This window comes from Crassostrea angulata, chromosome 6 (assembly GCF_025612915.1).
Source record: "Crassostrea angulata isolate pt1a10 chromosome 6, ASM2561291v2, whole genome shotgun sequence".
NCBI classification, from domain to species: domain Eukaryota; kingdom Metazoa; phylum Mollusca; class Bivalvia; order Ostreida; family Ostreidae; genus Magallana; species Magallana angulata.
In genome coordinates this window covers 27,319,495-27,337,040 of record NC_069116.1, presented here as the reverse complement: position 1 = coordinate 27,337,040, position 17,546 = coordinate 27,319,495, and the positions used below count along the sequence as shown (strand labels likewise).

Sequence of the window (17,546 nt, the reverse complement as noted above, 5' to 3'; positions counted from 1 at the left end):
ATTTGAAGTATCCTATTGAAGAGTCAAATAATATTTGCAATAGTTACTCCATGTAATTAGAAATGTTAATTGACATATAAGCTTCATGATACCAGTATTGACACTTTGCACCCGGTCACCCAATCGTGCACAAATGAAATTATAATCAATAAAAAGACTAAGTATCTAGACTAAGGAACATTAAGTTGCAGTTACGTGCACACAATTACTTATATTTTATATATAATACAACCATGACTTGCACTTCTTTAATTAAGTATATAATCTGAAAAATTGTTCCCAAAATATTTGGATTTTTTTCAACAATGAAATAGTTTTTCTAAAAAAAAAATGGAAGTACATTAATTACTAGTATAAAAAAATTCATATTATCACTATTCGCATGTCTAGCCGTTTTATTCATTGACCTGGAGACAAAAGGCATTGTTTACATATTCGAAATGGACGGTAACGATCCCTAATTTTTAAAAATATATAGAAAAAAGTTAATATCTGTTTTAAAATATTGTGTTGTTTGGGGCTATTTCAAATTTTGAAGCATGTAATTTATTCATGAATTCATTAAACCTTAAAAAAGACCTAAATTTTTGACGCACCGATGTCACGTATAATATACCACAATGCTAAGTTTTGACTATAAATCCAGATTTCAAAATAAGAACACTTGGGCCAAAATAAAATGTATGAATTCCATTTATCAGGAAAAGAGTGACACAGCACAATGGTAAAAATCAGAATGCCGCAAGAAATATCTGCATATTTTGCTTATTTTTTTAAATGGATACCTAATACGTTTTAGTTAATTGCCTTTATCAAAATAGAGTAATAAAAAAAGAAGGTAATCAAATGAAAAATTAGTGTAGACTTATTTATATATCATGCTCTAAACATCAATAGGTGTTCAGCGAAATTTGATAAAATTTTTACTTCAAATTAGAATACTGATATGGAAAACTTTGATGTATCATTTTATACAATACAGCGCCAATGAGAAGCGCGGTGCATAGTGTGACAATACTTTTGGATCAACCCTTGTACATTGTATTTCTCTGGGTAAAGGATCTAGCTATAATTTTATTTACGAACTTGCACGAAATACTAAGAAAATCTCTACGTAGTGAGCAATTTTCTTGATGTAAATCATTAATTATAATGAAATTTGTGTGGGTCTTTATTTACTATCACGACATTTTTTCTCAAACAAAAAAAACTTTATTCTAGTTTCTTTTTGAAATCAAATCCTCATTTAGAACATAAACTCAGCAAAAAACGAACAACCTGTCAAATTCGTTGATTTACCTTGATTGCGTGCGACAGTTTTACAAAGAAAAGAAAATAAGACTGTATAATATTTCATCTTTGTGGGTGGACCGGAGTTAAATATAAGACCAAGGACAAAATTAAAGATATCTCTGTTTCCCCTAACGCGACCGACCCAATTAAATTCCGCCGACTGAATTGTTTATTTAACACATTGAAAAGAATACAAAGAGTTGAAAAGAAACCTGATTTTATTCTAATTCTTTTTAGAAGACCCACATCCTTTTCGTTTTACAATCATTTTGATTGTCTCGGGCATCAACATGGGCGAAATACTCGCTTTATGATAGACAACTTCGCCGGAATTTCCTCCGAAAGAGTTGAAGTCGACCTGTATTCTGAGTTCACGATCGTGTTAATTAACCCCGGAGACATTAAAATGATTATCATTTAATTCAAAAGACGTTTCCACAGCCTCAGTTAACCACTGTTGTGATTATTCGATTGTCATATCTTTTATGGGTATAAATACGGGGCGATGCAACATGTAGCCTACTATGCATTGAAAATTACAACCAATGTTTATTACTTTTAGTGTTGATATTAAAATTGGTTGGTAACTTTTAATTAGTTAATAACTGCCAAATTAATACTAAAATAATCATAAAAGCGCCTGCCTACAATTTTCTTAAAAATTAAAATGATCCTCTACACAACAATTGTAATTTGGTCTAAAGGTTGTTAAATGTCTATAAGACTTTATTTATATTCATTTTAAAACATCCAATATTTCAGATTGCATAAATATACGTCCAACTGACATATGTTGTGCTTAGTAAATAAATCAGATTGGTTTTAGGACAGACCCCCAGAATTATTTAAGTCCATTTAATCATGTCCAGTCCAAACTTTTCAAACTATCTATGAACCTTTAATTCTTTCAGGACGTTCATCGGCCACTGGAATTTCAAATACTTCATTTCAATCCAAATCGTAATTTTCCGACGTAGCCACCTGAAGGATTTTTCAAGGTAGTAATTTTAAAGAAATCATTTATTGACAACTTTTTAAATAAAAAGCTTCATCTTTTATCTTGTAAGCCTCTCAAAATGCTCTTTTGTTTATTTTTCTTCCACAATTTCGTCTTTCGATTCATATCTTTTAGATAGTTTATCATGGCATTATCAAAGTTGTCTGGTATTTGGACATATTTTTTGTTTTTTCTAAATCATATTTTTAACGGCGTTGTTTACTCAGGGTTTGAGTTTTCAAATCCGGATTGTTAAACAGTTAAATTTTATGAGTAAAATTTGTTTTAAATACAAAAGTATTCATGAAATGAATTATTATTGACCAAACAATCGATTGTGGAATTAGGCTCTGACAAAGTTTGACTTTTTAACAAAACAGAGGAAATTCGGGAAAAAAATCAGATTTTGTTTTCCAATGAAATATTTTTCGTTAGATAATCGTATGGCATACACTACAAAAATATTGAAAAATGCTTAAAAATGATAAAAGACACCATATCTCAAAATTATGATCATTGACCTCATATAAATTTTATGCTGGCAGAGAAAGGTCAATATACTTAGTTTAATAATATAAATGTTTTAGCATTATCATCTTTAGTTTTTTGTTATATTGAATCAAAAATGGGTAGTAATTTGAAAACTGACAGAGGAATTCGGACTAGAATATCAATAAAAATTGTGAATTAAAACTTAATGCTTTGCATCTTTTTCATGTAACTACCATTCATAAACTGTATTTCATTTGTTTAAGAGTTAAGCAATTTGTAATATGTTCACAATTAAGAAAATCTCAATCACACTGTAAAATTTTAATGGATTTTTCTTAAATTTTCAAAAAATATTCAATGGCCATTAATTCAAAAAGTAGGTCATTTACCTACTTTTTTGAAAGTGAAGAATTACACTACCATGTAAGGTCTATAAAACACAATAGTTGGTTTTTCATTATCATCAGTGGATTTTTTTTCATTCTGAGTAAACGTCATCCTTAATAGGATATTATTTCGGGTGACACGTTTGTCGGTGGAGACAATAGGTAGGGCCAGCTAAACATTGAGTTCAAAAAAAGGTCGAAAAAGTATGAAAAATGGTTTTGTTTATGTTGCCTTTACTTATGAAATACTTATTAAAATCTGTGAAAGCAACTGAATTATAAACTATAAGGGTTTTAATTTTTTGTGTTTTCTAAAAGCTTGGCCTTTTTTTGCTAAGTTAAAAAACATTTTTTCGTATTTTTAGAATGAAAAAAAGGTTTTTAACTACATGTAGACTTTTAACAAGTTGACTACAACATAGATAGACAGAGAATACTAGGCACAAAACATCAAAATATACTTCTGGTAATCTAGATAATTAAAATGATACATGTATTTCATTTAATATTTGGTTGCGATTACACGCAATTCCTTACTTTTTTAACAAAAGTGTGAAAAAAAATATCATTGATGTCATTCATAATTCAAAGTAAACGAACTAAAATAAAACTTGTTTAATTGAGTGGGCGTCTTATGTTGCCTTAACACGTTTTAAGTTACTGTAAAAGAATTCTTGTATATAAAAGTCTGTGATAGCAACCGATTCTGAAATGTTTTCAGTTAACACAATATTCCTTTCTTTAACTCTATCAGAAACCAAATCACGTTTTAAACAGTAAATCCCAATACAAAGCCTGAGTTGTAAGATTTTTTTGCGTGCGGGTTTAATATGGTTAGTGTTCGGTTTCCCTCACGTAGGTGGAGGTCACAATAAAATTTCGCTGGAGACCCCGAGTCATCATTCGATTTCTTTCTCAGCATGAAGCCGTACATTTTCCTTTTTTTTTGCACTCTTGGTCTTTGGTCGGCCTAAAATGCTCAATGATGCCTTACCTTGATTGCGTGCGACAGTTTTACAAAGAAAAGAAAATAAGACTGTATTGTATTTAATCTTTGTGGGTGGACCGTGGTTTAATATAAGGCAAATGTCTCGAACCGACACCAGTAGTTTTATAAATCCAGAGGGATAGATGGCGAGTCTTCGTTTAATTATCTGCTTTGTTGTTATGACCCTGATTGGGGATACCGATGCTCATGGGCGCTTGATGAAGCCATGTCAAAGAGGCTCTCTGTGGAGGTGTTATGATCAAAACCAATTCGCGTCAAATTTCGATGATATGGGCAATTTTTGCGGTGGAACGCAAGTAAGAAACTTAAGTTTGTTCAATTTCATTGATGAACTGGTATTTCGGTTTTGGGTAATTAGTCGAATAAGGAACTTTTTACAACATTTCAGTCAATTTATTTAATTGTTTTTTAAAATTAATAATTTTATAAAAAAGTTAATGTTATTGTCATTTGCTCAGTCGAATTTTAAAAATACTTACTTTAAAAAATATTACAGGTGCAATGGAATAGAAACGGAGGGAAATGTGGGGTATGTGGCGACGCATACGATTCTAGTTTCAAACGCCATGAGGTAGGCGGTCCCTTTGCAACTGGATTTATAACAGAGACCTACAGCCAGGGACAGCAAATTGATGTAATGGTACAACTGACTGCTGCACATCTCGGAAAGTTCATCTTCAGAGTGTGTAAACAAGTTGACGATACCAAAGAGGTGACCCAAGAATGCTTGGATCAAAACCAATTAAAGGTACGTTTCTAAAGATGTATGAATATCAAAACAATGTACAATGATATCGAATAACTAGAAAGATAACATTTGGAAAGAATGTGCAGGATTGTACTAGTTTAAAATTTTATTCGATGTTTTAACTATAGGTGATAGAAAATGGCGTTGCAAAAGATTACTATGAGTCTAAAGAAACTGGTGCAGCTAAGGTGAACTTGAAGGTCCAGCTTCCCCCTGATATGGTTTGCGATCATTGCGTGTTCCAATGGTGGTACAAAACAGGTAGAGCAATATATCTATGGTACATGTAGATCGGTGCTGTGTGTATGATTCTAAACACTTTTGTCGAATCCTATATAATATTGTATAGTTTTATCTTTTTCTTTTTTTTAAATTGTACAACAAACATTGAATCCAACAAAACGTATATTACACAAAAGGGAAAAGAATTGTCGTTAGAAAGTACACTATATTGAAAATGACTTTCCCAGCTAAAAATAGGAATTTTATATACTGTGAAATCATTAAATTTCGTGTGGGCCAATTTTCGTGGATTGCTTAAATTTTACAGGTTCGTGGGGACGTACTCTCGTGCATTCTCATAAACCTACAAAAGAAATATGATTTAATTACCATCATTTATTAATTCATGGAGGATGTTAATTCGTGGATGAGAGGTACCCACGAATTCCTTGAAAATTGAGCCACCACGAAATCTAATGATTCCACAGCAAGTGAATAGCTAAAAATGTTTCTTTTGTAACGTAAGGCAACAGTTGGGGACAATTTCCAGGACAGCCTGGATGCAAAGGTTGTGGTCCACAGGAAACATTCGTGAATTGCGCCGACATCAAAATCACGCCGAGTGACGGGAATCCGCAGCCAGCAACAAAAGCTCCGGTAACAATGCAACCTGCTACTCAAGCCCCAGCAACATGGCAACCTGCAACTCAGGCCCCAGCAACATGGCAACCTGCAACTCAGGCCCCAGCGACATGGCGACCTGTAACACAAGCTCCAGTAACCCAGGCTCCTCGCACGACTCCAAGGGTATCCCCCGGGGGTATTGTCACATCCTGCACTGCCGGACAGTACCTCTCTTGTACGGCCGCAGGTGTGTTTGCAGGAAATAGGGGATACGATACATGGTGTGACCAATATTGCAGGGCCAACTCGCCTAACTGTAAGCCTCTGTTCTGTTCCTGTACTTGCAAATATTCACGCTCTAGTGGATCTGGAGGTTCCGGTCAATGTCTTTTAGGACCAGCCCTCTGCAATTTCCTCAGGCAAGACAATGCCTATGTTGATGCCATAAAACTTGTCTGTGACTGCAATTAGTAATACTATGATAGAAACACTCTGAACTTTGATCAAAGCTCCAAATGAACAGACACTTTAAACTTTGAAAACATCTTTAAGTGAGCAATCTTTTCTACAGTCTTTTCTAATTAAAAGTAGTAAACTTGCAATAATTTGTTATTTTTGAAATACTGCTTTGTTTTTTCATTTACTACGGCAGAAAATGTAGCATATGCCTGGAAAGCGGTACACATAGTAACTATAGTTCTCAAGTTTGGCTGAAATGCTTCGAGACATACATGTACATTATATTAACAAAAATAAAACAAGTGCGTTCGGATATCGTCAAGTAGAGCAAATATTTTCAAGAAATCTCAAATACAGAAAGATAGAGAAATAATTTTCATTACTATGTTTTTCTTTACTGCACGGTTTTCAAGAATGCAGGCGTAACGAAATATATGGGTTCGTTTAACCTGTAGAGGCAAGGACCTGGCGAATGATTCATGAGACACTACAGCTCATTTTGCGCAAATTCCATGAATGACAACTAACTTTGGACTTAACAAAAATTACGCTTTGTGAAATCTTACAAAATTTCAATTTAACGCTAAAACAAACAGTTTTAGACGGACAATACAGTAAATATTGCAAGCCCAGCCTTTCTTTCAACCGCGAATCGATCAATTGTAAAAATAACAGGGTGACTTTCAGCAAGAGGGTGAAAAGACCACGAATTTCGACATATTTTGCTAAGTGTTGATCAAAACAGATGGAAACAAAACACAAATGCGAACTATATATCATGTGAGAGAATAAAAATAATAAAGAATAAATTTTAAAAATTATAAATCTACTTTTGTCATCAATACATTATGTTATTATTAGAATATTTTTGTGATCGGCTCCGGCAAATGCTTCCACGTGCGCACACAATTCGCTTGCATAAGTAGTTCTAATAAAAACTTGAAGTTTGGTTTAGTATTTATATAATATTTTACTTAGTTTTATTTCAATTCATTTACCTTAAGAGATGCAAACATACATAAAATACAGTTCCACCTGTTAATTCAAGAATGCACATTTTGTCTCACGCGTAAGAATTTCGATCGAAAGGTTCATTCAGTAATGCAGTTGACCTAGATGAACTGACCTTAATCTTAAGAAGATGCTCCATGAACTGACCTCGATCTATTGATGTTGCATAATAGTAGCTAGGAAGAAACAAGGTTACGTTATAATGCGACCTCAATAGCAAGTTATGATGGCATTCAATGTTTTTCAGTCGCATTAAATTATTTTAATACAACTCTTTCTTTGTATACGTGTTAATGCTCTTTTAGAGCCCTACTCAGTATTCTGAAGAAGAAGATACATTAACATTTAATAATTACGTTAAAAATATTAAACTAGACACATAGTTTAAGAACGGCTTTCCCAAAATTTATTTCAAAATTAAATTTGTTGACGGTTTATAATGATGAAATTATGTTGTACAGATTCAAAGTATTCTATATTTTTAAAAAATACAATACTTTTTAAATTATTCTACATCAATTTGATCATGTTGATTGCTTCTTGCTATCAATATATCATTATTGCCGATCATTCCTTTAAAAGGAATACTTGGTAACATCTCTGTCATTCTGCTAAGGATTTTCATTTCCTTTCTTTATAAGGTGCCTTATTAGTCCCCTACCGGTTTCACCGGAGGGGACTATAGCTTTCCTCTACGTCCGTCAGTCCGTCTGTCTGTCCGACCGTCTGTCTGTCTGTCCGTCCGTCTGTCTGTCCCACTCTAGTTTTCCACTGTTTTTTTCTTTATGCGTTTGACGAATGATATGAAACTTGCTGAGCAGCTTCAAAATATCAAACAGCAGACCAAGTTTATACTTTTGTAGCGTCTGGTCAACACAATTTCCAGAAAATAATTTTTTTTCACTCCAAATTTTTTAATGATCGGGTTCGTTATCGGGCTTGGTGTGTACTAAATGAACGAGGACATTATGTGGTCAGTAATAATATCGTGCATTATTTGTATCATTACATTTATCATTTCTAATAACAAACAAAGAAGTTCTGTAAAATGGTGTCAAGTAATGTGTTATAAATTTTAACGGTAGGGTTTTATTATTTTTATCACAATCGGGTTCGTTATCGCGTTTGGGCTGTTGAATAATAGACTAGGGTAGCTAAACACAGTTTCGTATAAAATCCATGGGGGTTTTCTCTGGGGAAAAGCATGATGGGTAGGGATTTTCCTGCTATTTTTATGCGGTATACATGAAAATCAAATTTTTAAACTGTCAGTTGCATAATATAGTGAATTATCTTTCGAATACATGAAATAAGTATGTAGAAAAATTTTAAAAATTAATTTTGTGAGACTCTAAAATAAAGGGCGATAACTCCAAAAACATCCCGATTTTACACATGCAGAATTTCATGAATTTTTTAGCGGGTAACATAGCTCTTTAAAAAGCTGGCGAATGTACCCTGAAAAACTATGAAATGATGCCTAAGGACTTGTTCTTGAAAATGTACAGAAATAAAACTGGCTGGTTTGGTTGCATTCTGCTTTTAGGGGGAGCCTAAAATGCATAGGTGTACTGCATTTAGAGGCATCCTTTTGTCTATTTTCCGCATGTTTTGAGTGCCAAATAAATTCTAGCATTAAGTTACATGTGCATTATTTTTAAATATTTACAAAATTCACGATTTTATCTTTCTATTGATATATAAATATATATGTAACATATTTTAACAATTTATTTTTATAGGGGTCAGTTTTGCTTGCCCCTCATCTGAAAACGTCCTTATAACGTTACATATAAAACAGTGTTTTGCACCCTAGACTTCTGTGTTTGCTTTGCTTCAAATATGTATTTTTTTAATGGATTTTTGAGATTGTTTGCTGTTTAATTAATCATTTTTCATAATTTCATACTATACAATTACTACATTTATGATAGGGGATATTTAATATACAGGGTCTCAAACTTTTGCCATTCTCAATCAAAGGGGTTACCGGTAGGGGACGTGTATTGCTTATGCAATACTCTCAGAATGCTTGTTTATTTATTAGAACGTTTTGAGGTTGTCACAATTGTAGAAATTTCTTAACATTAAGAGCTAGTTAAGACGATTTATTTGTCATGTGCATGACCCTGGGCAAGAATTATTCTCACTATCTGTTTATTAGTTCCCTACCGGTTTTCACCGGAGGGGACTATAGCATTTCTCTGCGTCCGTCCATCCGTCCGTCTGTCTGTCTGTCTGTCCGTCTGTCTGTCCCACTTCAGTTTTCCACACTTTTTTTCTTTATGCGTTTGAGGAATTATAATATGACATTTGCTGAACAGCTTCAAAATGTCAAACTACAGATCAAGTTTACACTTTTGTAGCGTCTGGTTGACATATTTCCGAGAAAATAAATTTTTTATATTCCATTTTTTTAATTATCGGGTTCGGTGTGTATTGAATAAACAAGGAAAGTATGTAGTGCATTACTTGGACCATTCCTTTTACTGTTTCTACCAAACAAATAGGTTCTGTAATATAATATCAAGCATTGTGTTGTAAATTTACTCGATAGGTTTTTTTTTGTATTATTAGAGTTGGGTTCGTTATCGGGTTGGTCTGTTGATTTGGGGTACAGAAGACGGTAAGAGTGATATTCTGCATAACAGTGCATCACCGTAAACAACCCCTAACGCGGGGGAGTCGACAAAAAGTATGGGGGAGTCGATTCCAACGCATGGGGGAGTCGATTTTCTTCGCTTCGGAGACGGAAGGAATTTAGGTCACGCCTTTTGTAGGTATTTATAAGAAGTATTTCCAAAAAAGATATACCGTACGGAAGACAGCGATAGTCAAACTTTGTGTCGGTCATTGGTCCGAGTTCTCTATGCGTCTAGTAGTCTCAAACACTTCGAAACTATTTGACAAATTTCAAATTCACGGTCATCGGGTGGTCAAAATATGCATGATTTGTAAAAAATACGACTTGCATTGGGTTACAGACAGTTGAAACAGTCGAACAAATGATCAACCTGGTAAGTGCAATGATCAAATCCTAACAAATCTTAGGAAAAAATGAATGATCAAGACATTTTAAACACACTAGTAATACAGAGGATATGATTTAAAATGCTGTATTTGTTTTTGCCATCTGTATATCATGTATGTATTTGCTACCGAAGGGTGGTTTGTGGGTGCTCTTGTCAGTATGATTATCTAGTAAGGCCGCGGCGTCGTTGACTTCGGGGGGGGGGGGGGGGGGGCAAAAAGTAGTTGTGGACTGTATGTTAACAGAATGCCTACTTTTCTTTTTTGGGCTGATTGAAGCATAGTTACATCATAAATTTTATATTTAACTGATGAATTTTATAATTATCAATATATGTACTCCTATTGTACGATAAATAGTATAATCATCAATTGTGTTTATTCAAGCAATAAAGTGCTTTCTTTGGTTATTCATACCGGTATATGATGGTAGCTAACATTCAAGAAAAGTACATAACCCGAGTTATCAGTTTACGTATGTATATATCCTGATATGCTTGCTACTATCATAGCCCTAAGAATCACTGAAGAAAGCATGTTTACTGTTTATTTTGTAATAGTGTATATATAATATATATAATAGGCTCAGTACTGTCACGCTCCTTCTAGCACTAGCTATTATTAAACTGAATAGTCGCAGGTTCGAGCCTAGATCTGGTCATTCCTCCATTTTCTATCACTATATATTTTCATCCACCAAGTATACTTTCCTCTATTTCTTACGGAAATTGATTGTATAATTCATAGCTCTGAAGAAACTGACAGGACTGAAGTCTATACGCCTCGTTTATCAACAGCTCGAAATCTTCATCAAGCTAGGAAAAATCACAGACTGCACGAAAGGATCATGATGATGTCAGACTCAATTTCTAATTAAATACGATTTGGCTGCTGCTCTTAAATAACGTACTGATGTACATCGACTATAATTTAGTTAGTTTTACTTTTTACGATCAGTTTATTGATGTTTTAAAAGAAAGATGTAAATTTAAACAATGAAATGCTTTCTTTGATGATTAATGTAGTTAACGAATGTAGCAATTATTGCAGAAAAAAATACGCATTTTTTCTGCAATGTCGCCATCTTCATATCCCGCATGAATCACTAAAAAAGCATTTTATTTTTTTATTTATTGTCAAAACGTTACACTGAACTAACATCCATATTCCGGATCCATATATGAAGAAGTAACCATGAGAACTATAGCTACTTGGAAGTTTGAACTTAGCCCTCGTAAATACATACATGTACAGTCCGTGCTTTCGATATGTAGCTTTACTAGAATCGCTCAATCAAGAAGAAAAAAAAAACGCACGCAATTCCAACGTTAGCATTAAAAGTACAAAAAGACATCAACGACAGATGTAAAATAATTTTTTAAAATTTGATCAGCTAAACTATGGATTAAAAAGTAGTTCTTGAAAGTCAATTAAACATTTATGAATACGTTCACACACATTTGGTTCGTTTCAATAATTCGCAACTATGTTTTTTAAAGAATTAGAAAGAAAATACCTTTTAATAAATGTATTCTTTTTTTAATTCAATATAAAAATAAAATAAAAACAAAATATGAAATTAAATGGAAAACATGAGTACATGTACCTGTCTTTATTGCTTAAATATTTGTGAATAAGTTGAACCATTTTATTTAATAGATAAAGTCGACTTTTATAGACCTCGTAATTCTTTATGAAAATATAAGTTGAACATTCCCGATAGAGTGAATTGAATTGAATTTTTCTACTCCCCCATGCGTTCTGTTTTCCGAAAATTGACTCCCCCCTACGACACCGTTACATCTGAACAGAAAATGTCTTGATCATTCATTTTTTCCTAAGATTTGTTAGGATTTGATCATTGCACTTATAAGGTTGATCATTTGTTCGACTGTTTCAACTGTCTGTAACCCAATGCAAGTCGTATGTTTTACAAATCATGCATATTTTGACCACCCGATAACCGTGAATTTGAAATTTGTCAAATAATTTCGAAGTGTTTGAGACTACTAGACGCATAGAGAACTCGGACCAATGACCGACACAAAGTTTGACTATCGCTGTCTTCCGTGCGGTATATCTTTTTTGGAAATACTTCTTATAAATACCTACAAAAGGCGTGACCTAAATTCCTTCCGTCTCCGAAGCGAAGAAAATCGACTCCCCCATGCGTTGGAATCGACTCCCCCCTACTTTGTGTCGACTCCCCTGTGTTAGGGGTTGCTTACGGTGGTGCATTGTTTTCACAAATGTTTACAAATCGGTAGGGGACGTGTATTGCTTATGCAATACTCTCAGAATGCTTGTTTCTATAAAAGTACCTCTAATTCCATTGACAACTGCTGTCATTCAAAATCACGGAATGTAAATAAAATTTCAAAGATAGATACGATACATATTCTGAAAAATCTTTAACACGCAATTGGGACCTTATTATTGCAGTAAAAAGATTCAATCTCTCGGTATATGCGCAACTCCTATTAATCTGTGTTTTAAAAATGAACAAGATAATTAAGGAATATGAGCTGTAGTGTTCCTTTAATTATTCAAGGTCTACAATCAACCCAATTCTATGTTAAATGTAAAGTACAAAGGTTTTTTGTAAACTCTACTTTATCTCTATAAAGTTAAAAAGCATGTTTTCTTTGTTCTGTAATCCAGAAGGTTTTTTCCCCATAAAATTCATTTTGACCTAACGCTCTCACTCTGGAACAAGATTTGAATGACCGAATAAAGTTAATCCTTTCCGTGATTTTTACTCTTTTTCCATAAAACTGCTTAGTTTAATTAAGGTGGAAAGCTACATCGTCATAATATGTCTGACATCCTTTGAAACGCCATTTTTTTCTTGATTGATAGCATTATGCCGTGGTACAAAATAGCTATACACCGTTCAATTGAACTTTTCTAACGATGGAGATTAGATAAAAATGATATCACCAAAACGCTTAGAAAATATGTCAATTTTCTTCGCGATTTTAAAGCTTTCAACTAACATTGATTATCAGCTGTTGTGTACAAAAACGTGAAATCGAAATAATATACTGTTTCCCTGCGTTTGGCAATACATATTTGTCATGTCATCTGCAACAGACGATCATAAATATGTGACGGATTATCGATAAAGGTGAGCAGATATTATATTTTCACTTGACCATATATGCATGATAAATATAAAACTAAAGTTCCGTAGTACCATCTCTTGAATTAATTGATCCCAACTTCCCAAATTTAAAACATTTGCAGTATTAGACTTGCATTGAAAGTTTGACAACAACTATTGTAGTTTAATTAAAATAATTTTAGCTACATGTAGCTAGCAATAGCAGTTGAAGCCCGGATTTGCAAGCCAAATGAGGCAACGACAAATTCTTGAAAAAGAGCATGTTTATAATTACCACACGTACAAGCGTATCACTATGGACATCTTATGTATGTGTAAATATGCATATGGTTGTTTATAATTTGTATTGTATATATAAAAAACAAGAGATTTTTGTGAAACATTTATGCCCCCCTCCCTTGGAAACATCCACAAAGAAAATGACCGTAAACTGCAAATAACTGGTATTTTTCTACGTTTAAGGGCCATAACTCTGTCGAAAATTGCTCGATCGTACCCAATATCGAACTTGACCTAGATATTATCATGCTAAACCTGTATACCACATTTCATTTCAATATGTTCATCCTCTGCGAAGAAAATGAGCGGAAACTGCAAAAAACTCAAACATTTCTAAGTCCAAGGGCCATAACTGTCGAAAATTGCTCGATCATACCCTATATCGAACTTGACCTAGATCCTGTATACCAAATTGCATTTCAATATGTTCATCCTCTGCGAAGAAAATGAGCGGAAACTGCAAAAAACTAGAATTTTTCTAAGTCCAAGGGCCATAACTCTGTCGAAAAAATGCTCGATTGTACCCAATATCGAGGTTGACCTAGATATTATCATGATAAACCTGTATACCAAATTTTATTGCAATATGTTAATCCTCTGCGAAGAAAATGATCGGAAACTGCAAAAAAAAAAGAATTTTTCTAAGTCCAAGGGCCATTACTCTGTCGAAAATTACTCGATTGTACCCAATATCGAACTCGACCTAGATATTATCATGATAAACCAATATAAGAAATTTTATTTCAATATGTTCATCCTCTGCAAAGAAAATGAACGGAAACTGTTGGTGGACCGACCGACAGACAGACCGACTGACCGACAGACAGCAGCACAGCAATATGCCCTCCCATCTTCGAAGGGGGGCATAAAAAGAATGTAAAAGGCAATGTTACTACTAACATTTGTTGTTAAAGAGTAAAATATAAATATAATGCATTCATAAAAAATATAATTTTTCACATACAAGCATTATTATAAGCATTTCTAACCTTATTCCTACATTTTAGCATATACTTGTACCTTTTAAAAAAAATTCTTTTTTTTAAATAGAAAATTGGTCCCAAGATATTTGAGACCATGTCAAGATCAAGAAAGACAATTTTTTTTCTTTTTATTTAAATACAACTTTCACAAAAGAAAGAACAGATACAAGTGATATAAGACATATAACACTTCTAATAGATTTTGTTGATACATTTTTCTATTAATAAAACTTATTATGCAGATGTTTATACACAAATGTACATTATCAGCAATATAATTTTAGTATTGTCATGAAAGTTGTTATTTTTTTTTTTTTTTGGGGGGGGGGGGGTATATAATAGGGGCGAGGGGATGAGGGGAGGTAGAAATTGGGTGATTTATCTATAAGTTTAAAAAGGAAATTCACTGACTTACTATAAATTAATCTTGCTCTTGTACTCTTGAACATACTTAAATACATGCATGTATGACATGTACATTGGCATAGACACAAACATAATACACATGCATACATAACAAAGTGTGTTTCCATAAATCAGGATTTACCAGCATATGATTTTGATTCAATAGATTATTTAATTATTATCAAAATTCACGTTTAACTGTAAATCAGTAAGCAGGTGTTTAATTTTGTCCCAAAGTTCTTTTATAAGGTAACATTCAGAAAATAAATTGTCAATTGTTTCTGTTAACTGTCCACAGAAAGAGCATGAAGCAGAGTTGATTAAATTGCAATTACATAAGTATTTATTTGTTATAGAAATTCTGTGAAGTAACTGGGTTTGAAGCCATTGTAACCTAGTTTCTTGAGTACATTTAAATGGCAAATTATAAATAAGGTTCCATTCTTTTCTTGTAAAGCAGTTACTGTATCCTTTTCTTCCCATATTTTTTCAGATGTTGGTATAGCTTTCTTTTTTGAGATAAGTGCATTATACATTTCCTTACAGCCCTTGTTTGAGTTCATAAAAATTATTACTGTATTTGGGTATCTTAGATTATGATCCTTTATTGTATATCTGCCATCCTTCTTTTGATAACTTCTGATTGTTGAAATAAGACATGAATATTGAAGAAAATTTAATTTTGTATTGTAAAAAGTGTTAAAATCGTGAAAAGGAAGGTAACTACCATCTGCATTACATATGTCACTAATGTATATTATCCCATTATCAAAACACTTTAAAAAAAAGAGTGTTTCTTTATCAATTGTTATATCCAGATTATACCATAAGTGGTCATTTGATATGTTTTTACATTGTTTTGAAATATTTGCTTTATAAACCAGTAGCCAACTTTGAAGGACATCCTTCCAGGATTTATTTCTTGTTTTATCTTTTAGAATTTTGACAAAGTGTATTCCAAAATTCATAAGTTCTGGTATAGTAACATTAAAGTCAGATTCAAATAATTTCTTCCATTTTGAATCCGTGGATGATATAAGTCGTCCTGTCCAACTAGACTTGAGAGCAATTATAAAATCTAAATATTCTATCATCTTTTGACCGCCATCTTTATAATCTTGTATAACTGCAGCTTTTTTAATTTTGTTCAGTTTACCATCCCACAAAAATTCATACAGTCTAATCTCAATTTTTTTTATATACTGGCTTGGGGGATTTGGTAAAGTTAGTATAAAATGATTCATCTTTGGAATAAAAAGGGTTTTAATGATTCATGGTTTTCCAACAGGGGTAAGCTTTCTATTTTTCCGCTGTTTTATTAACTTTACTATTTGTTTCATCTTGTTGTAATAATTTAGATCTATCATTTCATCTAAGTTAACAGAAAACTTTATTCCAAGTAAATCGAATGTTGTTTTTTCCCAATTTAAATTCCATCTTGTGTGGTGATAAACATTTTTTGAGAATTTTTTGCTACCTATCCATATCAGTTTTGTTTTACTGAAATAAATTTTTAGGCCTGATATTTCTGCAAAATAGTATAATGTTTGTAGTATACCATCTACAGATGATGCTGACCCATCTGATATCAAAGATGTATCATCAGCATATTGTGATATCTTATAATCTTCTCCGTCAATCTCAATTCCTTTAATATCTCTATTATTTCGGATTAAAATACCTAAAATTTCTGCGCAAAGAATAAATAAGTATGGAGATATTGTGTCTCCTTGTCTACAGCCTCTTTGAGGGTTAAAATATTGGGAGAGTATACCATTTTGAATAACACAAGAGGATATATTCTGATAAAAACACTTGATCCACTTTTTGATTGAAACTCTAAAATTAAAGAAGGTTAAAGTTTGGAATATAAAATCAAATGAAACTGTATCAAATGCTTTTTCAAAACCTATTAACATCAATAGGCATGGAATATCATTGAATTCAGTGTAACTCATAATATCATATACAATTGTAATATTTTCGCCAATAAATCTCCCTTTTAAAAAACCGGTTTGATCATCATTTATAATTGTAAGCAGTTTTGTTTATAACCTTTCTGCGATACAACCTAAAGCAATTTTGTAAATTACTGAGAGGAGTGTAATAGGTCTCCAGTTCTTTAAAAGTTGCCTATTTTTATCAGGTTTTGGTATACAAGTTATTATCCCTAATTTTTGTGTATTTGTAAATTCTCCTTTATTGTAAGAATCATTTATTGATCTTGTTATATATTCACCTAAGTTTACAACTCTTAAACAGGATCTTACAAACCAAGATTTTTGCAATAATTCAGTATTTCTTTTAATTTTTCAATTTTATTAAGGTCTTCCGTTTTCCAACGGAAGACCTTATTGTTTTCGTTCGGTTTCTTTTTCCCTATTATTATTATTTTTTTTTTTCATACAAAATTTGTGCAGGCGATTTCTCGGAAATGGCTGAACCGATTTTCGTGAAACTTTCAGATCTAATAGATATTAGTCC

General features: G+C 32.7%; 1 protein-coding gene across 1 annotated transcript; it reads left to right on the top strand.

The window, feature by feature from the left end:
• Nucleotides 1-4,059: 4,059 nt before the first annotated feature.
• Nucleotides 4,060-6,376, top strand: LOC128190548 (uncharacterized). The gene is made up of 4 exons (XM_052862633.1): nt 4,060-4,473; nt 4,674-4,925; nt 5,054-5,186; nt 5,674-6,376. Exons 1-4 carry the CDS (start codon nt 4,300-4,302, stop codon nt 6,240-6,242), a joined length of 1,128 nt encoding a protein of 375 aa, XP_052718593.1. The 5' UTR covers nt 4,060-4,299; the 3' UTR covers nt 6,243-6,376.
• The last annotated feature ends 11,170 nt before the right edge of the window (nt 6,377-17,546 follow it).

Excerpts from the sequence above, each read along its gene's own strand:
- LOC128190548 (XM_052862633.1), top strand. The coding sequence starts at position 4,300 with ATGGCGAGTCTTCGTTTAATTATCTGCTTTGTTGTTATGACCCTGATT. Across the intron at positions 4,474-4,673 it reads ATTTTTGCGGTGGAACGCAA|GTGCAATGGAATAGAAACGG; the intron begins GTAAGAAACTTA and ends AAAATATTACAG. Across the intron at positions 4,926-5,053 it reads TGGATCAAAACCAATTAAAG|GTGATAGAAAATGGCGTTGC; the intron begins GTACGTTTCTAA and ends TTTTAACTATAG.